This window comes from Heterocephalus glaber, unplaced genomic scaffold (genome assembly GCF_053883595.1).
Source record: "Heterocephalus glaber isolate CG9 unplaced genomic scaffold, H.glaber_assembly_v1.0 deba00000281, whole genome shotgun sequence".
In the NCBI taxonomy this organism is placed as follows: Eukaryota; Metazoa; Chordata; class Mammalia; order Rodentia; family Bathyergidae; genus Heterocephalus; species Heterocephalus glaber.
Genome location: NW_028258139.1, coordinates 31,090,444 through 31,107,972, shown reverse-complemented (window position 1 = coordinate 31,107,972; position 17,529 = coordinate 31,090,444). Strand labels below are relative to the sequence as shown.

General features: G+C 38.1%; 1 protein-coding gene across 6 annotated transcripts in view; it reads left to right on the top strand.

Moving 5' to 3' along the window:
* Positions 1–17,529, top strand: part of Tbc1d31 (TBC1 domain family member 31) — a 97,343-nt gene that overhangs the window by 63,329 nt on the left and 16,485 nt on the right. For all 6 annotated transcript variants that reach the window (XM_087184379.1, XM_004838002.4, XM_004838004.4 and 3 more), the window contains 2 exons: positions 739–874; positions 5,335–5,427. In XM_087184379.1, the coding sequence (XP_087040505.1) occupies positions 739–874; positions 5,335–5,427 (229 nt within the window). The remainder of the gene's footprint in view (positions 1–738; positions 875–5,334; positions 5,428–17,529) is intronic.

Genomic DNA, 17,529 nt, shown 5'->3' with positions numbered 1-17,529 from the left:
GTAGGTAGAAGATGCTTTGCTTTGTGATGGAGTGCTGGGTAAATCACTTTTACCAGAGTATAATTTTTTAAATTGTGGGGGGCTTTTTTGGTACCAGGGATCGAACTCAGGACCTTCCGCTTGCAAGGCAGGCGCCAGAACCACTGAGCTAAATCCCCAGTCCTAAATTGTGTTTTAAAGGTAACTGTGTGACCTTACAGTGGAAAGATAAAATATATCATTTGCATTTAATACTTTGGAAGACAAAGGAAGAAGTATTAAATGTTTATTTAAAAGTAGGTTAATTTAAAAAATTTAATTAAAATTATAGGGTAAGCACCTATACTAAGCTGAATTTTTAGGAAATTCACTTCTGTACATATTTATTGACTCTATCTTGGAACTTTATGAAACAGATTTCTAGGGTAAATAAAAAGAAGTTACAGAATAAATATACATCGTATTTTGTAACACTGGGGCATTCTCCCTTCATATAAAGGATATCACTTGTATTGAAATGATCTGACTGGTAGACCTGGTAGAAGTTTGAGTGTGAAGAGGGTTGCCAATTGCATGGACCACTTGTCATCTTCATGAGTACAGCTTGTGCAGTAGGGCGTCTTTAACTTATGTATTATAAACATAGTTATGTTACACTGGCATAAGTCAGTTTGGGAAAGTGTATCGAAGTAACTAGGAGGTAGAAATTAAGTCTATATTGGGAAATGCTTTATTCCTCTTGATGTTTCTGTATTTAAGACTAGCTGCTGTGAAAAGAGAGCTGAAAATAAAGGAAATACAATTACAGGATGCTGCTAGGAGGCGTTTTCTAAAGCTTCATCAAGATCAACGTGAGATGGAACTACGAAGACTGGATGATGAAATTGAGAGAAAGGTTTAATTTTTATTTAGTACTCATACATCAACATTTATTCTCATTTAATGTAATGAATACCTTCAAATTAAATAATATTCTGGGTCCACAATGAATACTACACAGTCCCTTTAATTTTATTTACTGTAACTCAAGTATTCTTATTCTCTTTTGTATTTCATTAATGGTCAGATATTTAAGAAATTCCAGAAAGCTGTCTGTGATGGTGCATGCCTCTAACCCCAGCAACTAGAGAGGCAGATAGCAAGTTTGAAGTCAGCCTGAGCAACTTGAGAACCTGTCTCAAAATTTAAAAAAAATATTTTTTTTGGTACTAGGGATTGAACTCAGCTCCTTGCGCTTGTGCAGCAGACAGCAAAACCACTGAGCTGAATCCCCGGCCCTAAAATACAATTTTAAAGGACTGGGGGTGTAGCTCAGTGGTAGAGGGCTTGCCTATTATGTGCAAGTCCCTGGGTTTCCTCCCCAGTAAAGCCAAAAAAGAAATATTAGGAAAATTATTCAATTTAACTGTCCTTGATGACTACCTCTCTAAAAATAGAAATGTTTAAGTTCACCATTTAAATTAATTGTGAATGAGAGGAAATGTTCTTTTTAATATAAAAATTCACACAGCAGTATAGAAAGAACTTTCCATGCAAAATACAGAATTTCAAGTGAGCCTTTTCATGCTTCATCTCCAGAGACAAACTTTTATTTTTTTAATGGTTAATTATATAGCCTTTCAGGTATGTTTCTGTAGATACAGGAGTAATTATAAACCTATCTTTTTATACAAAATAAGATTGTTCCCCCTCTGCCTTTTGTTTTTGTACCAGATTTTTAAGATTATATTCGTCAGGCCGGGGATTTAGCTCTGTGGTTCCACCACCTGTCTCACAAGCACAAGGTCCCAAGTTTGATCCCCGGTACCACCAAAAAAAGATTGTATTTGTCATATATCTTTTCATATTATTATATGTGAATCTATTTTTCCTTTTTGTTGTTGCTTAGTATTCCATGACTGAGTTTACCATAGTTTAATTCTTTGCTGTTGGACATTTTCCATGTAAAAATGGCTTAAACAGTTTAACCATGTAAGCAGGTTATATGGTAGGGTGCTTCCCTACACCCTAGACTAGTCGGTTTCAGAATGCATCAGTCTGGATCGGGGATTTAGCTCAGTGGTTCTGCCGCCTGCCTCGCAAGTGCAAGGACCCAAGTTCGATCCCCGGTACCAAAAAAAAAAAAAACCAGAATGCATCAGTCTTAATATTTGCCAGCCTGATAAGTGAGAAATAGAGTATTTTAACTTGCCCCCCCCACTGTTGAGGTTGAATCTCTTCAGTTATCTTTATTTGTAGAAGAACTATAAATTGCATGTTCATATAATCCTTTTTTCTATCAAGTTAGTCTTTTTTCTTATTAATCCACAGGGTGTCTGTCATTTGGGGCATCCAGTGACAGAAATACATCACAAGCCACATATGTAATTTTAAGTTACTAGTGACCATGCTAATAATATAAAAACAGATGAAAATAATAACATTTTATTCATCTAAGTTATTTGCAAATTATTATTTCAACATGTAACTGGTATAAAAATATCATTAATGGAGTAGTTTACTCTTACATTGTTCAGTACATTTTACACTTACAACGCACCTCAATTTGGATTAGTCACACTTTAAGTGCTCGACAACCACAGGTTGCTAGTGGTGGCCATGCAGTGGAGGCTTGGGACGTTAGCCTTCTTGTCTGGTGTAAATGTTTTCTATTGTTCTATGTTTGCCTCTTAAGAATTTTTGTTGTTTTTTTGTCTTGCAAAATATTTTTACTTTTAGATAGTCAACTTTATTAGTTTGTATGACTTCCGAGATCTCTGTCGTATTTAGAATGACCTTCCCATTCTGAGGTTGTATTACACGTATTTTCTTCTAGTTTTATGTTTTCCTGTTTTTTAATCTTTTCATCTCAGGGATTAGCAAACTACTGTATGCTAGCTAAATCTGGCCACCACCTATTTTGTGAGGCTCATAAGAGTGTGGTTTGAACATTTTAAATGGTTTTTAAAAATGGACAGGTCCTTACTCCTGGGGTTATAGCTTGGTGGTAGGACCCTGACCCAACTTATGTAAGGCCTTGGGTTTGATCCCCAGCACCACCAAAAAAACAAAAACCTAATGATAATACTTTATAACATGAAGGTTATATTGAATTTTTAGAAATATATGTGAAATTCAAACTATAGAGCCCATAAATGAAATTTTATTGGAATATACTCACACATACTTGTTTTCATATTGTCTGTGGTTGCATTTGTACTGCAGCAGCATAAGTGAGTGATCATGGCAAAAACTATATGACCCCAAAGCCTGAAGTATTTATTATCTGGCCCTTCACAGAAGACATTTGCCAACCTGTGATGTGTCTGAAAATTGGATGCAAGAAACAAGTTAGGGACCAAGCTTATTTCTTTCCAAGGGGCAAGTCAGTTGTCTCAAAACCATTTGTTGAATATTAGCAGAGTCATTTGCCAGCTGGTGATTATAACGTATTAAATGCCCACATATACTCAGATCTCTTCCCATGTTCTCTGCTCACAAGGCAGTACCACGCTGTTTGAATGACAGGAGCTTAGGAATGCTTTGCTTTCTAGTGCTAGTTCCCACTCATTAGTCATCTTCCATTTTCCTCAGTGTTCTTAAATGTTTATCATTTTGAATAGACATAATTTTACCATTCTCTGTAAATGCCCACCTCCCCAAGTTGAAATTAGTAGGATTCCACTGAATTTATGCCTTAACTTAGCAGGTTTCAAACCCAGTTTTGACGAAATACTAAGTATTTTTAGCTCTTTTAAAGTATTTTTAATTCATCTGGGTTAGAATTCTATTACCATTTTTATAGTATAATACTTCTTGTTTTGGTTAGAGCAAATTAATTTTTAATTGATTTTTTACAGTCTATGATTCTTTTTAATTGTCTGATGAAGTGAATCAGATTAATATTTGATTCTAAAAAAGTATATGTTCTTCCCCACAAGTAATAACAGGCTCAGAACTGATGTCTTTCTTCCAAATCCCCTTAAGACAGGGTAAGGTTCTTTAGTCAGAGAACCCTGAAGTCCCTCGGTAGCACAGTCCAGCCCCTGCCTGCCCTTCCAGCTACCTTTCCTCCAGCTGGCTTTTCTGATACTGTGTCCACCCCACCCAACTGCAGAAGCCCCTCTCAGGCTGCAGCAGGAAAAGCAGTCCAAAGTGCATGTGACTGCACGTCTGTTAGCACTAAGCAGAGTGGATCTGTTCTTGCTGTTACACAGCTATCTACATTTCTGGAAACCATAAGCAAGAGTTCTGTAACTGAAATTCCTTAAAAGCATATGCTGTGCCAGACCTTTCCTCCGGTTGTTAGCATTGTCACTACTCTGGTTTATAGACTCACGCTTCCACACCTTTGAGATAGCTACTTTCCCAGTAACTCCTCAAGGTGAACTGCTCTGTGATCCTTTCAGCCCGTGGATGTGTTTGAACATCCCAGTAAGTTCTCATTTACTGCTTCTCATATTATGGGTAGCATGTCTGTCGCTCAACAATGGCTAGCCTACCTTGTGAATGCAAGTAGTGATGCAGTCACTAAAGGTACGCTGAATAGATGCACAAATCAACAAGGATAGATGGCTGATACAGTTTTTGTTTTTTTGTTTTGTTTGAATGAATATCATATACTTTTCCCTCTTCCATAAAAATATTTATAACTTTAGGCAGCTAAATATTTAAGATGATTTCTAAGCTTCTCTAGAGAGTGCCTTGTCCAAACCTTCTAGTACTGTAGGAGTGAAAAGCTTCCAGGTAATCAAATTTTGGAGAACAGTGAACTCTAAGACTGAGCAGAGCACATAAATAGTTACACAGTCCACAGTAACTTTCAAGCTGGAGTCATTAGTTGTTAATTAAATTTATTAAAAATATTGAAGATTTTTATTAAAGAACATCGAGTAAATATTGCATATAAGTATATTACCAGTTACTCTGGTTTAAAAGCCCAGTCTCCATTACTGTAAATACTTTTTTTTTTTTTTTGGTACCGGGGATTGAACTCAGGTCCTTGCGCTGCGAGGCAGGCACCGGAACCACTGAGCTAAATACCCGGCCCCCTAAACTTTTTATTATCATTGATTTTTTTTTTTTTTTTGGAACCAGGGATTGAACTCGGGACCTTGCACTTTCGAGGCAGGCGCTGGAACCACTGAGCTAAATCCCTGGTCCCCCCATTACTGTAAATACTATTAGTGGGTTGTTCAGATCATGAGATTACTAAATCCATTAAAATTTGCTTTGTAGGGGCCAGGGATTTTAGCTCAGTGGTTTCGCTGCCTGCTGTGCAAGCACAAGGACCCAAGTTCGATCCCCAGTACCCCCCCAAAAAAAAATTGCTTTGTAAATTCTTTTTGGTATTCACAATATGTTGTTTGGCCATAGGTACAAATGAGAGATCGAGAAATTGCTAGCACAGCCAAAGACTTGGAAATGAGACATCTGGAACTTGATATACGAAAAAGACTTTATGAGAAGGTATAAATCTATTATTTTATGTAAGAAAAACAGGATTTATGCAAACCCTTTTTCACTGTCTGTGTTTATCATTTTTTAATGTTCATTTTATTCACTTTCTAAACAGTATATAGAGTCATCCAGGAGTATAAAGTAGTCAAAATGTCTGAACAGCTTGTTGCAATTCTTTAATTCATATTTCTATAGCAGTTAGTCTGCGGCTGAAACCCCAGATGTAAGCCCCAGATTTTGCCTGAAGACCAGTTTACTACATTTTCCTGTGTTTATGTAATAGTGACAGAGAAATTACCCAATACAAATACAGATTGATTTGATACAGTTCATCAAATTATACATCAGATTTGATCATCCCTAATCTGAAAACCCCAAATCTGAAATACTCTGATATCTAAAACTTTTTAATGCTAACACGATGCTCACAAAGTTTTAAATTTTGGATTAAGGTTGTTTTACCAAAAAAATTATGTGAATATTCCAAAATCCAAAAACTTCACAAATGTTAAATACCTCTGGTCCTAAGAGTTTCCAATAAGCAATACTCACCCAGAACCTTCCAAGGATCTTGCAAGGTCAGTAAGGCCAGAACTATAAGGTACTTTCAATTTGAATCTTATGGGATTGTTGGCAAATAACTGCTCAATACATATAATTGAGTTTTTAACTCACCAGGGGAAAACTGAGTTAATACAAATTTGTATTTGGGAAAATTTTTCATTACCCATTTAATGTCAAGACCATAAATTTTTACTCCTTTAGCCATCTTAAAGAAGTCAGAGTCAGACTTAGAGTTTTCATATCTAATTTGGATACAATTTTAAGTTTTTAAAAATTTTTTCAGGGGCTGAGGTTCCGCCACCTGCCTCACAAGTGCAAGGTCCTGAGTTCGATCCCCATTACCAAAAAAAAATTTTTTTCAGTGGTGGGGTCAACCACTGATTACACTCCAGTTTTTAACAAAACAATAAAACTAAGCACAAACAAAAGAACAAACAAGTAAATAACTGACAGACCTGTGATCCACACCCCTTCCATTTACCTGTTTTAATCAGTGCTAGTTTTTTGTTTCTGTCTTTCACGTCTAATTGCCCTCTTTGGCATAATACGTGCCTTGTAAAGATTGCTATGACAGTTATAACTGAGCTACTTGTGTGTGTTCGTCATGATGCCCTGAAGACCACCTGCAGTTCAGTATTCAGTAGGACCAGTAGCAGAACTCAGAAAAAACTCACATCTGTAATTACACTTTATGACAGTAGAACAATACAGATTACAGTGAACAGAGATGAGAGGCACATGGGCTGGAGGAGCTCTTAGTTGTCTGTCCCAATGGACTTGTGCAGGCAGCCCTTCATTTTCCCAGCTAAGACGTGTGAGAACCTGTGCAGAGTACTGCCTATGGGCACGCTCACTCCTGTCCCAGTGTCCGGGATGTTGTGGGAGCCACGAAGGCCCGGGGCCACATGTGACTGACCTTACTTCATCTCCAGCCCTCCAAAAGTCAGGCTACTCTGGTATAACTGAAGTCCCAGGAATACTAAGACTCACAGTATGTACTTTAGGTCTCAGGTTATTGCCCAGGAGCTGGTCAGGGGACCAGTCTTTTCTTTGGAATGTGTAGGATTGGAATACCTTGGGACTGCTGATGTAACTCTACTGCTCGAGGACTGACGCATGGCATGTGCTGGACAGATACTGGTTTCCCTCCTTCACCTGTGGCCTAAAAAGCTCTTGTCATTTAAAAAAGCAAATTGACAACTTCTGTCACCCAGCACACTTCTTCCGACCACCACTCTAGCTTCATTCCTCATTGCAGTTATTAGTTTTCCATGGTTTCCTCCTAGTCCTTAATCTCTACGTGTATAGAAATATTTGTCTTTTTGAGGAGTTGCTGTATTTCATGTTCTGCTTTTAATTTTACTAAAATTATTTTACCTGTAGATAATTAGAAAAGTAGAAAAAAATCTCAAGAAATAACAACTGCTAATAGTAGTAGTGATAAATGACATTATTTGCTACATACAATTTATATTTTGCAGGGCCGGGGATTTAGCTCAGTGGTTCTGCTGCCTGCCTCGCAAGCACAAGGACCTGAGTTCGATTCACAGTACCAAAAAAAAAACTTGTATTTTGCTTTTTTTTAAAGTTTTTAGGGCTGGGGATTTAGCTCAGTGGTTCCAGCGCCTGCCTCGCAAACACAAGGTCCCGAGTTCAATCCCCAGTACCAAAAAAATAAAAAAGAAAAAGAAAATAAAGTTTTTATTTTTTATTACCACATGTTTGCAGTACATAATGATTACATTCCTTGTGGGGGTTGTACATGTACATGAGACATCTCAGCTCTTTTCTTCATCCCCTTTCCCCACTGCATCTCTTGATTCCCCTCCCCTCTGAGAAAGATCCATTCCCCAAGCCCTATTATCTGTCTTTTATTTCAGTCTTTATGTATATCTTGGATTTCTCATATAAGAGAAAACATGCGCTATTTAACCTTGTGTGTCTGATCTATTTCACTTAACATTAAGGTCTCAAGGTGCATCTGTTTCCCTCCAGATGACTCAACTTAATCCTTCTTTATGGCAGAGTAGTACTCCATTGTGTAAATACCACATTTTCTTTATGCATTCAACTGTTGAGGAACATACAGGCTACTTCCAAGATTTTGCTATTATGAATTGTGCTGCTGTAAACATGGATGTGCATATATCACTATAATATGATGTCTTTAAATCTTTTGAAAAGATACTTGAAAGGGGAATAGCTAGGTCAAGTGGAATTTCTACTTTTAGTTTTTTGAGGCATTTCCATACTGATTTTTTGTAGTGATTGTACTAGTGTACACTCCGACAACAGTGTAGAAGGGTTCCTCTTTCCCCACAGCCTCTCCAGCATTTATTATTTGATTTCTTGATGATAGCCATTCTTTCTGGGATGAGATGGAATCTCAGTGTTGTTTTAATTTGCATTTCTCTCATGGCCAGAAATGTACGTTTTTTTCATGTATTTATTGGCCATTTGTGCTTCTGAGAAGTGTTTATTTCAGTAGCCCTTTATTTTTTTGGTACCTGGGATCAAACTTGGGACCCTGCGCTTGTGAGGCAGGCGGCAGCACCGCTGAGCTAAATCCCTGGCCCAGTTGCCCATTTTTTGATTGGGTCTTTTGTTTTGGAAGATTAATTTTTTTGAGTTCTTTATATATTTTACAAATTAATCTTCTGTCCAGTAAATAGCTGGTAGAATTTTTTATCCATTCTCTATTTGTCTCTTCACTCTGTTGGTTGTGTGCTGTGCAGAAGCTTTTTAATTTGATATGATCCTTGTTGCACCCAGTGAGAAAGTACCAACCAGAGACCGATATTAAATCCACACAGGAGTTTATTACCAGCCAGGACCCGAGCCAAGCATTGGACTCTAGCCCCGACTCGGGGGGAGACAAACATGTTTTATATACCTTTGAGGCCAACAGTTTTTAGGCCCCCCTATGGGATAGAACTAGCAAAGCAAGCGAAAGGTACAGAAGCGAAAGTCCTGCAGTTAGAACATTTGTAAAACAATAGTTGATTAATTGTTGTTTCTAAAGAGACTTTCTAAGGGGAGGAGGTTTCTAAGCTTCCTCCTTCTGAGTTCATCTAAAGGGCAGGCAGGTGGGTCAAGCAGCAATATGGAGTCTGTCTTGCTAACTAGGGTCCTTCAATCCCATTTGTTGATTCTTGGTACTATTTTGTGTGTGTGTGTGCGTCATTTGGGTTCTACTCAGAAATTCCTTGCCTGTGCCTATGTCTTCAAGAGTTTTAATCTGTTTTAATCTTCCAGCAGATTGTGTGTGTTTTAATGTTTAGTTCTTTGATCCATATTGATCTTAATTTAATGGTCTAGATTCAATCTTCTGCATGTAGATAGCCAATTTCCCAGCACCATTTATTAAAAAGTTTGCCAGGGATTTTAGCTCAGTGGTGCTGCCGCCTGCTGTGCAAGCACAGGGTCCCCAGGTTGATCCCCAGTACCAAAAAAATAAAAAAGTTTATCTTTCCTCCAGTGTATGTTTTTGGCCCCTTTGTTAAAGATCAGATAGCTGAATATGCTTGGGTTGTCTCTGCATCCTCTATTCTAGTCCGTTGATCCACAAGTCTGTGTTTGTGCCAGTACCATGCTGTTTTTAATCACTGTAGCTTTGTAATATAACTTCAAATCTAGGATTGTGATGTCTCCTGCTTTGTTCTTATTGCCCAGGATTGCTTTTGCTATTCTAGGACTCTTGTGGTTCCATATGGATTTTAGGATTGTTTTCTGTAAGTTCTATGAGGAATGCTGTTCATACTTTGATTGGGGTTGCATTAAATCTGCATGTCAGTTTTAGAAGTATGGCCATTTGACTATATTGGTTCTGCTTGTCATGAACAGGGACAGCTTTCCATTTTCTGATGTTTTTTTCTATCTCCTTTTTCAGAGTACTGTAGTTTTCATTGTAGAGGTCTTTTACTACTTTGCTTAGATTAATTTCTAAATATTTAATTTTTCTTGATGCTATTGTGAATGGTATTATTTTTCTAATTTCTTTCTCGGTGAGTTCATTGTTAGTGTACAGGAAAGCTATTGATTTTTATGTGTTGATTTTATATCCTGTTACATTACTGAATTCAGGAGCCTTCTGGTGGAATTTCTTGGATCTTCTATGTAGAGGTTCATGTTGTCTGCAGATAATGATCATTTGACTTGTGCCTCTTGTGGGAATATCCCTTTATTTCTGTCTGTTGCCTGATTGCTCTGGCTCGGATTTCCCATATTGTATTGAACAGGAGTGATGATAGGAGACTCCCTTGTCTTCTGATTTTAGAGGAAAGCTTTTGTTTTTTCTCCATTTAATATGATGTTAGCAGTAGTTGCTCATATGTGACTTTTATCTAACTGAGATAAAGTCCCACTCTACCTACTGCTTCAAAGTTTTTATCATAAATAGATGTTGGACTTTGTCACAAGCCTTTTCTGAGAATGTTGAGATGATCGTGTGGTTTTTGTCCTTGGTTCTGTTCGTGTGATGGATCACATTTATTGGTTTGCATATATTAAACCATTTCGGTGTCCCTGGGATGAAGTCTGCTTGGTATAATGATATATGATCTTTTTTTTTTTTTGGTACCAGGGATCGAACTCAGGACCTTGCACTTGCAAGGCAGGCACAGTGCCGCTGAGCTACATCCTAGGCAATATATGATCTTTTTAATGATACTTTGCATTCTCTTGGCCAACATCGTGTTCATCTCATCTGTGTTCATTAGAGATTGGCTTGTAGTTCTCTTTTGGTTGGATCCTTGTCTGGTTTTGGAATTAGGGTAATGGTAGCTTCCAGGAATGACTCTGGGAGCACTCTCTTTCAATTTCATTAAAAATCTTGAGAAGTAGAACCTTAGATCTTCCCTGAAGTTCTTGTAGAATTTAGCAGTGAATCCATCAGCACTAGGCGTTTCTTTTTTTTTTTTTTTTGGTACCAGGGATTGAACTCGGGACCTTGTGCTTGCGAGGCAGGCGCCAGAACCACTGAGCTAAACCCTGGCCCAAAGCACTAGGTGTTTCTTAGTTGGTAGGTTTTTATATTGCTGCTTCAGTTTCATTGCCTGTATTAGGTTATTCAGGATTTTTATATCTTGGTTAAGTTTTGGTTGCTCATGTATCTAGGGGATCTATCCATTTCTTCTAAATTGTCAAATTTATTGGTGTACAGGTTTGCAAAGTAGTTGCTAATAGTCTTCTAGATTTTGGCAGTATCTGTTGTGGTTTCACCTTTTTAATTTCTGATTGAATGCTTTGAGTCTTTTCTTTCCTTTTTTGGTAAGATTGGCTGTTTGTCTATTTTGTTGATTCTTTTGAAGAACCACCCTTTTGATTTATTGGTTCTTTTTATTTATTTTTTAAATTTTGAGACAGGGTCTTGCTGTGTAATTCAGACGGGCCTTGAACTCACTATGTAGCCCAGGCTGGCCTGAAACTCTTGAGTGATCCTCCTGCCTCAGCTTCCCAAGTGCTGGGATTACAGGTGTTGCACAACCATGCCTGGCAATTCATTGATTCTTTGGATTGTTGTTTTTGTTTTTGTTTTTGTTTTTTTGTACCCAAGATCGAACTCAGGACCTTGCGCTTGCATGGCAGGTGCTAGAACCACTGAGCTAAATCCCCAGTGGATTGTTTTTTTGTCTTAATTTCATTGATTTCTGCTCTGATCTATTTTTTTATTTATTTTTTATCTTTTATATTTAAATTCTTTTATTGGTGCATTTTAGATATACAACACAATTACATTTCTCATTGGGAACTTGTACCTTTACATGATGCATCTTGGTTCTTATTTTTTCCCCATTCCTAGCCCTCCCTTCACCCCCTCCACCCTTCCGTATTTACAAAGACTTTATTTCCGTTTTTTGCATTTCTCATCATTTTTCCTTTCCCTTCTTTCCTTTCCCCTGCCCCTCCCACTACCCCTACCCCTTTGGACCTTTTCTTCCTATTTTGCATTACCGATTATTCATTCCAATCATTGATACATTTTAGGTATACAATATAATGACATTCATCGTTGGAAATTTGCACTTTTACATAAATCTCTCTTGGTTCTTATTTTCCACCCTTGCCCAGCCCTCCCTTCAACCCCTCCATCCCTCCCTATTTACAAAGATTTTGTTCCAATTTTTCCATTTTCTCATATTAATTCCATACCCTTCTTTCCTTTCCCCTAGCCCTCCCTCTTCCTTCCGCTTTGCCCCTTTTCTTCCTATTTCACATTACCTATTATACATTTTAGTCCTTATTTACACTTTCAGTTTCTCACACCAGAGAAACTATTTGGTATTTATACATGTGTGTCCTATTTATTTCACTTAAGAGCATTGCCTCAATGTACATCCACTTAGCTATGAATGTCTCTAATTTCTCATTTTTTATGGCTGAGTAGTACTCCATTTTATTTAAAAAACCACATCTTCTTTATCCAGTCTCCAGTTGATGGGCATTTGGGCTGTTTCCAAGTTTTAGCTACCACAAACTGTGCTGCTATGAACATGGGCGCACATATATCACTGTGGTATGATTCTTTTAATTCTTTGGGGAAGATCCCCAGCAGTGGAATAGCGGGGTCAAATGGGACTTCCAGTCCTAGTTCTTTGAGGTATCTCCATACTGATTTCCACAGTGGTTGCACCAGTCTACACTCCCACCAGCAGTGGAGCAGGGTTGCTCTTTCCCCACAGCCCTGCCAACATTTGTTATTGGTTGGTTTCATGATAGCAGCCATTCTTTCTGGAGTGAGGTGGAATCTCAGTGTTGTTTTCATTTGCATCTCTCGAATGACCAGTGATGTTGAACATTTTTTCATGTATTTATTTGCTGTTTCTACTTCCTTGTCTGAGAAATGTTCATTGCAGATGCCCATTTTTCGATTGGGTCTTTAAATTTGGGAGGTCTGATCTTTTTAAGTTCTTTATAGATTCAAGATAGTAGACCTTTGTCTGAGGAAAAGCATGTGAACATTTTTTCCCCACATTGTGGGTTGTCTCTTCACACTGCTGGTGGTTTCTCTTACTGTGCAGAAGCTTTTTAGTAAGAAGAGAGCCCACTTGTTGATTGTTTGTGCTAGTTCACAGGCAACTGAGGTTTTGTTCATAAAATCTTTTCCTACACTGATGTCTTCAAGAGTTCTACTTAACCTCTGTTCCAACTGGTTCAGCGTTCAGAGGATAGCTACTCCTGCTTTTTTTTGGGTTCCCATCACATGGAGTATTGTTTTCCACCCGTTAACTTTCAGTCTTTGAGTTGCCTTTTGAATTCACTGCTATCAACTTCCCTCATGGGACTGCTTTCATTGTGTCCCATAAATTCTGCTATGTTCTCCTAACATTATTATTATTTAAATCTAGGAACTGTCTTATTTCTTCCTATTCCAACACCACCACCACCACCACCACCACCCCCGGTCTGGGGATTGAACTCAAGACCTTGTGCTTTCAAGGCAGACACAGTGCCGCTGAGCTAAATCCCTGGCCCCTTCCTATTTCTTCTTGACTTCTGTGACCCACTAATTGTTCAGGAGTGTGTTCTTTAATGTCCATGCTTTCGTACTTACTTAGGCGTGCTTTATTGGCTAGTATGTGGTCTGTTTTGGAGAAAGTTCCATGTGCTGTTGAGAAGATTGTGTATTCTGTTGTTAAGTAGAGCACTGTAGCTATTTATTAATTCCTTTTCTTCAAAGGTTTGGTTCAACTCTGGTATTTCTTTGTTGATTTTTTTGTCTAGTTGATCTATTTGTGACAGTAGGGTATTGAGGTCTCTCACTGTATGTATTGGTGTTTATCTGATCCTTTATGTCCAGCAGTGTTAGTTTTATGAAGTTCGGTCCACCACTGTTCAATGCCTATTTATTTATAATTGTTATTTCTTCCTGTTGAATTGTTCCTTTAGTATGTAGTGACCCTCTTTGCCTCTTTTGATGAGTCTTGGCTTACTGCCCACTTCATCTGAAAAAAAGTTAGCTACGATACTCCTGTTTATATTCAAGTTCCTTTTGCATGGAATATTGTTTTCCTTCCTTTGATTTTTAGTCTATGAATTTCTTTTAGGGTTAAATGTGTTTCTTGTATATAGTATGCCATTGGATTTTATTTCTTGATCCATTCTGCCAATCTGTGTCTTTGATTGGGGAATTGAGACCATTCACATTAATAGTAATGAAATGTATTAACTTGCTGATTCCCTTTCTTTCCTTTCTGTTTAACTGCTCACCCTACCTGCTGTATTCATTTTATTTGGCTTTTGCCAATATTCACTTCACTGTCTCTTTCTAAGGTATCTGAGGTTTTGGAGTGCCGATTTGGTGATCATGAATTTCTTTAAGTGTTCTTTATTATGGAAATATCTCATTTCTCCATCAGTTTTGAAAGATAGTTTTGCAGGATATATCAGTCTGATTGTTTTCTTTTAGGACTTGAAACATTTCACTTAAAGCTCTCCTGGCCTTTAAGATCTGTGTTGAGAAGTGTGGTATAATTCTAATGGGTTTGCCTTTTTCTCTCACAGCTTTAAAGATTCTCTTCTTGTCTTAGACTTCTGGGATCTTGACTGTGATGTGTTATGGAGACATTCTTTTCTGATCGTGGCTATTTGGGAGTTCTTTATGGCTCCGTCATCTGTATATTAAATTCTTTTTTCATATTTGAAAAGTTTTCTGTGAGTATATTTGTAAAAAGGACTTTTTATGTCATTTGTACTGTCTTCTCATTTTTCACTAATTCCAATTAATCTTAGTCTTTGCATCTAGCAGTTGGATCTATTTTTCATGTTCTTTTGTTTTTACAGTATCCCTGAATAATAGGTCACTGATAACAGCCCTATCTTCTACCTCTAACACTGTGTCTTCATATTAGTCGCTTCTGCTATCCATACTTTCAGTTGAATTTTCTGTTTGGTTCCCTTTCATGGACTCTAATTTTTTTTTTTTTTTTTATTCCTTTCTAAACTGGGCATTCATGCTTTGTATTATTTTGTTTACTTCAGCTAGCTTTTTTTTTCCATTTAGTTTATTGGTACATTTTAGGTATACAATACAGTTACATTCATCATTGAGATCTTGTACCTTTGCATGATGTATCTTGGTTCTTATTTTTTCCCCATTCCTCTGCCTTCCCTTCAACCCCTCCACCCTTCCCTATTTACAAAGATTTTGTTTCCATGTTTTTCCTTTTCTCATATTTCTTCTTTTCCCTTCTTTCCTTTCTCCTTCCCCTCCCATTTCCCCTACCCCTTTGGACCTTTTCTTCCTATTTCAAATATCAATTATACATTTTGATTCTTATTTACATTTTTAGTTTTTCACACCAGAGAAACTGTTCCATATTTACACATGTGTGTCCTGTTTATTTCACTTAAGAGTATGGCCTCAATGTGCATCCACTTAGCTATACATGGCTCTAGTTTCTCATTCTTTTATTTCTTTTTGGGGGGTGGGGTACAGGGATCAAACTCGGGTTCTTGGGCTTGCAAGGCAGGCAGCAGATCCACTGAGCTAAATCCCCGGCCCTCTAGTTTCTCATTCTTTATGGCTGAGTAGTACTCCATTTTATTTAAAAAACCACATCTTCTTTATCCAGTCTCCAGTTGATGGGCAATTAGGCTGTTTCCAAATTTTAGCTATTACAAACTGTGCCACTATAAACATGGGTGTGCATATATCACTGTGGTATGATTCTTTTAATTCTTTGGGGAAGATACCCAGCACGGGAATAGCTGGGTCAAATAGGACCTCTAGTCCTAGTTCTTTGAGGAATCTCCATACTGATTTCCACAGTGGCTGCACCAGTCTACACTCCCACCAGCAGTGGAGAAGGGTTCCTTTCTCCCCACAACCCCGCCAGCACTTGTTATTGGTTGATTTCATGATAGCAGCCATTCTTTCTGGGGTGAGGTGGTATTTCAGCATTGTTTTCATCTGCATCTCTCTAATGACCAGTGATGTTGAACATTTTTTCATATATTTATTTGCTGTTTTTACTTTTGTGTCTGAGAAATGATAAGTTTTTTTTTTTTTTGGTACCAGGGATCGGACTTGGGTCCATGCGCTTGCACAGCAGGCAGCGAAACCACTGAGCTAAATCCCTGGCCCTGAAAGGGTCTTTATATTTGAAGGGTCTGATTTTTTTTTCTTTATATATTCTAGATAGTAGACCTTTGTCTGAGGAACAGCTGGTAAAATTTTTTTCCCACATTGTAGGTTGTCTCTTAGGTTTGTTGGTGGTTTCTCTTGCAGAGCAGAAGCCTTTTAATAAGATAAGATCCCAGTTGTTGATTCTTTGTGCAAGTTCCCATGCTACTGAGGATTTGTTCATAAAGTCCTTTCCTATGCTAGTGTCTTTGAGAGTTATACCTAACTTGGCTTCCAGCAAGTTTAGTGTTTCTATTTTAATATTTAGATCTTTGATCCATTTCTGTCTTAGTTTAGTGCATGGTGAGAGATATGGGTCTAGTTTTAATCTTTGGCAGGTTGAAATCCAGTTTTTCCAATACCATTTATTAAAGAGGCTATCTTTCCACCATTGAGGGTGTTAGGTTCCTTTGTCGAAGATGAGGTGGCTGAGTGTGTCTGGAGTTGTTTCTGCATCTTCTAATCTGTTCCGCTGGTCCTGAGGCCTGTTTCTTTGCCAGTACCATGCTGTTTTTATCACAGTAGCTTTGTAGTATAGTTTCAAGTTGGAGGTTGTGATACTTCCTGCCATGTCTCTGTTGCCTCGAACTGCTTTTGCTATCCTAGATCTCTTCTGGTTCCAGATGAATTTTTGGATTGTTTTCTCTGGTTCTGTGAAATGTGCTTCTGGGATTTCAATCAGGATGGCATTGAATCTATGTAGCAGTTTTGGAACTATGGCCATTTTCACTGTATTGGTCCTTCCTACCCAGGAGCAGGGGGTGTCTGTGCATTTTCTCAGTCCTCCTCGATCTTCAGAGCGCTGTAGTTCTCAGTGTAGAGGGCTTTTGCTTTCAGCTAGCTTTTTATTTCTGTCTTCCATAGACTTGCTGATTGTTCTGTTTATTAGGTGCATTATCTGTTTAGTTATATCTTCTTTGAGACCACCAAGCACCTTACTGATCTGTTTATCTCCTATGTCAGTGATTATTAGCCTTTTAGAGCTTTCAGTGATACAAACAGTCCATGCAGCACACATGCCATAGATTAACCACTGCTATCCTATGTTATCCTTTCAATCAGTTGAGCTTTGTGGCTTCTGACTTCCTCCCCCTGAATGCCCCATGGATCAGCTTTGGTAGAGTTGGGAATTTTTGGAGACATTTTGTTGCCTTGCCATTTCATGTGTAGGCCCTGAAGTCTACTCATTTAGGTTAGTGTCAGCCAGTAATTGGACAGAGACTTGAAACAGAAAGCTGCTGCTCTCTGTGTGGGCCTGTGTGTGTATTGGGAGATACCTTCAGCACTCGGCAAGGCAGTTTGTGGTTCTGGTTAGATGATCTCCACTTAGGTGCTTGGGTTTGAGCACAGCCTTTGGATCATGCCCTGCCTTAGCACAGCACATTGCCTCCTACCATCTAGGAATGTAGCAGAGTTCTCAAAGC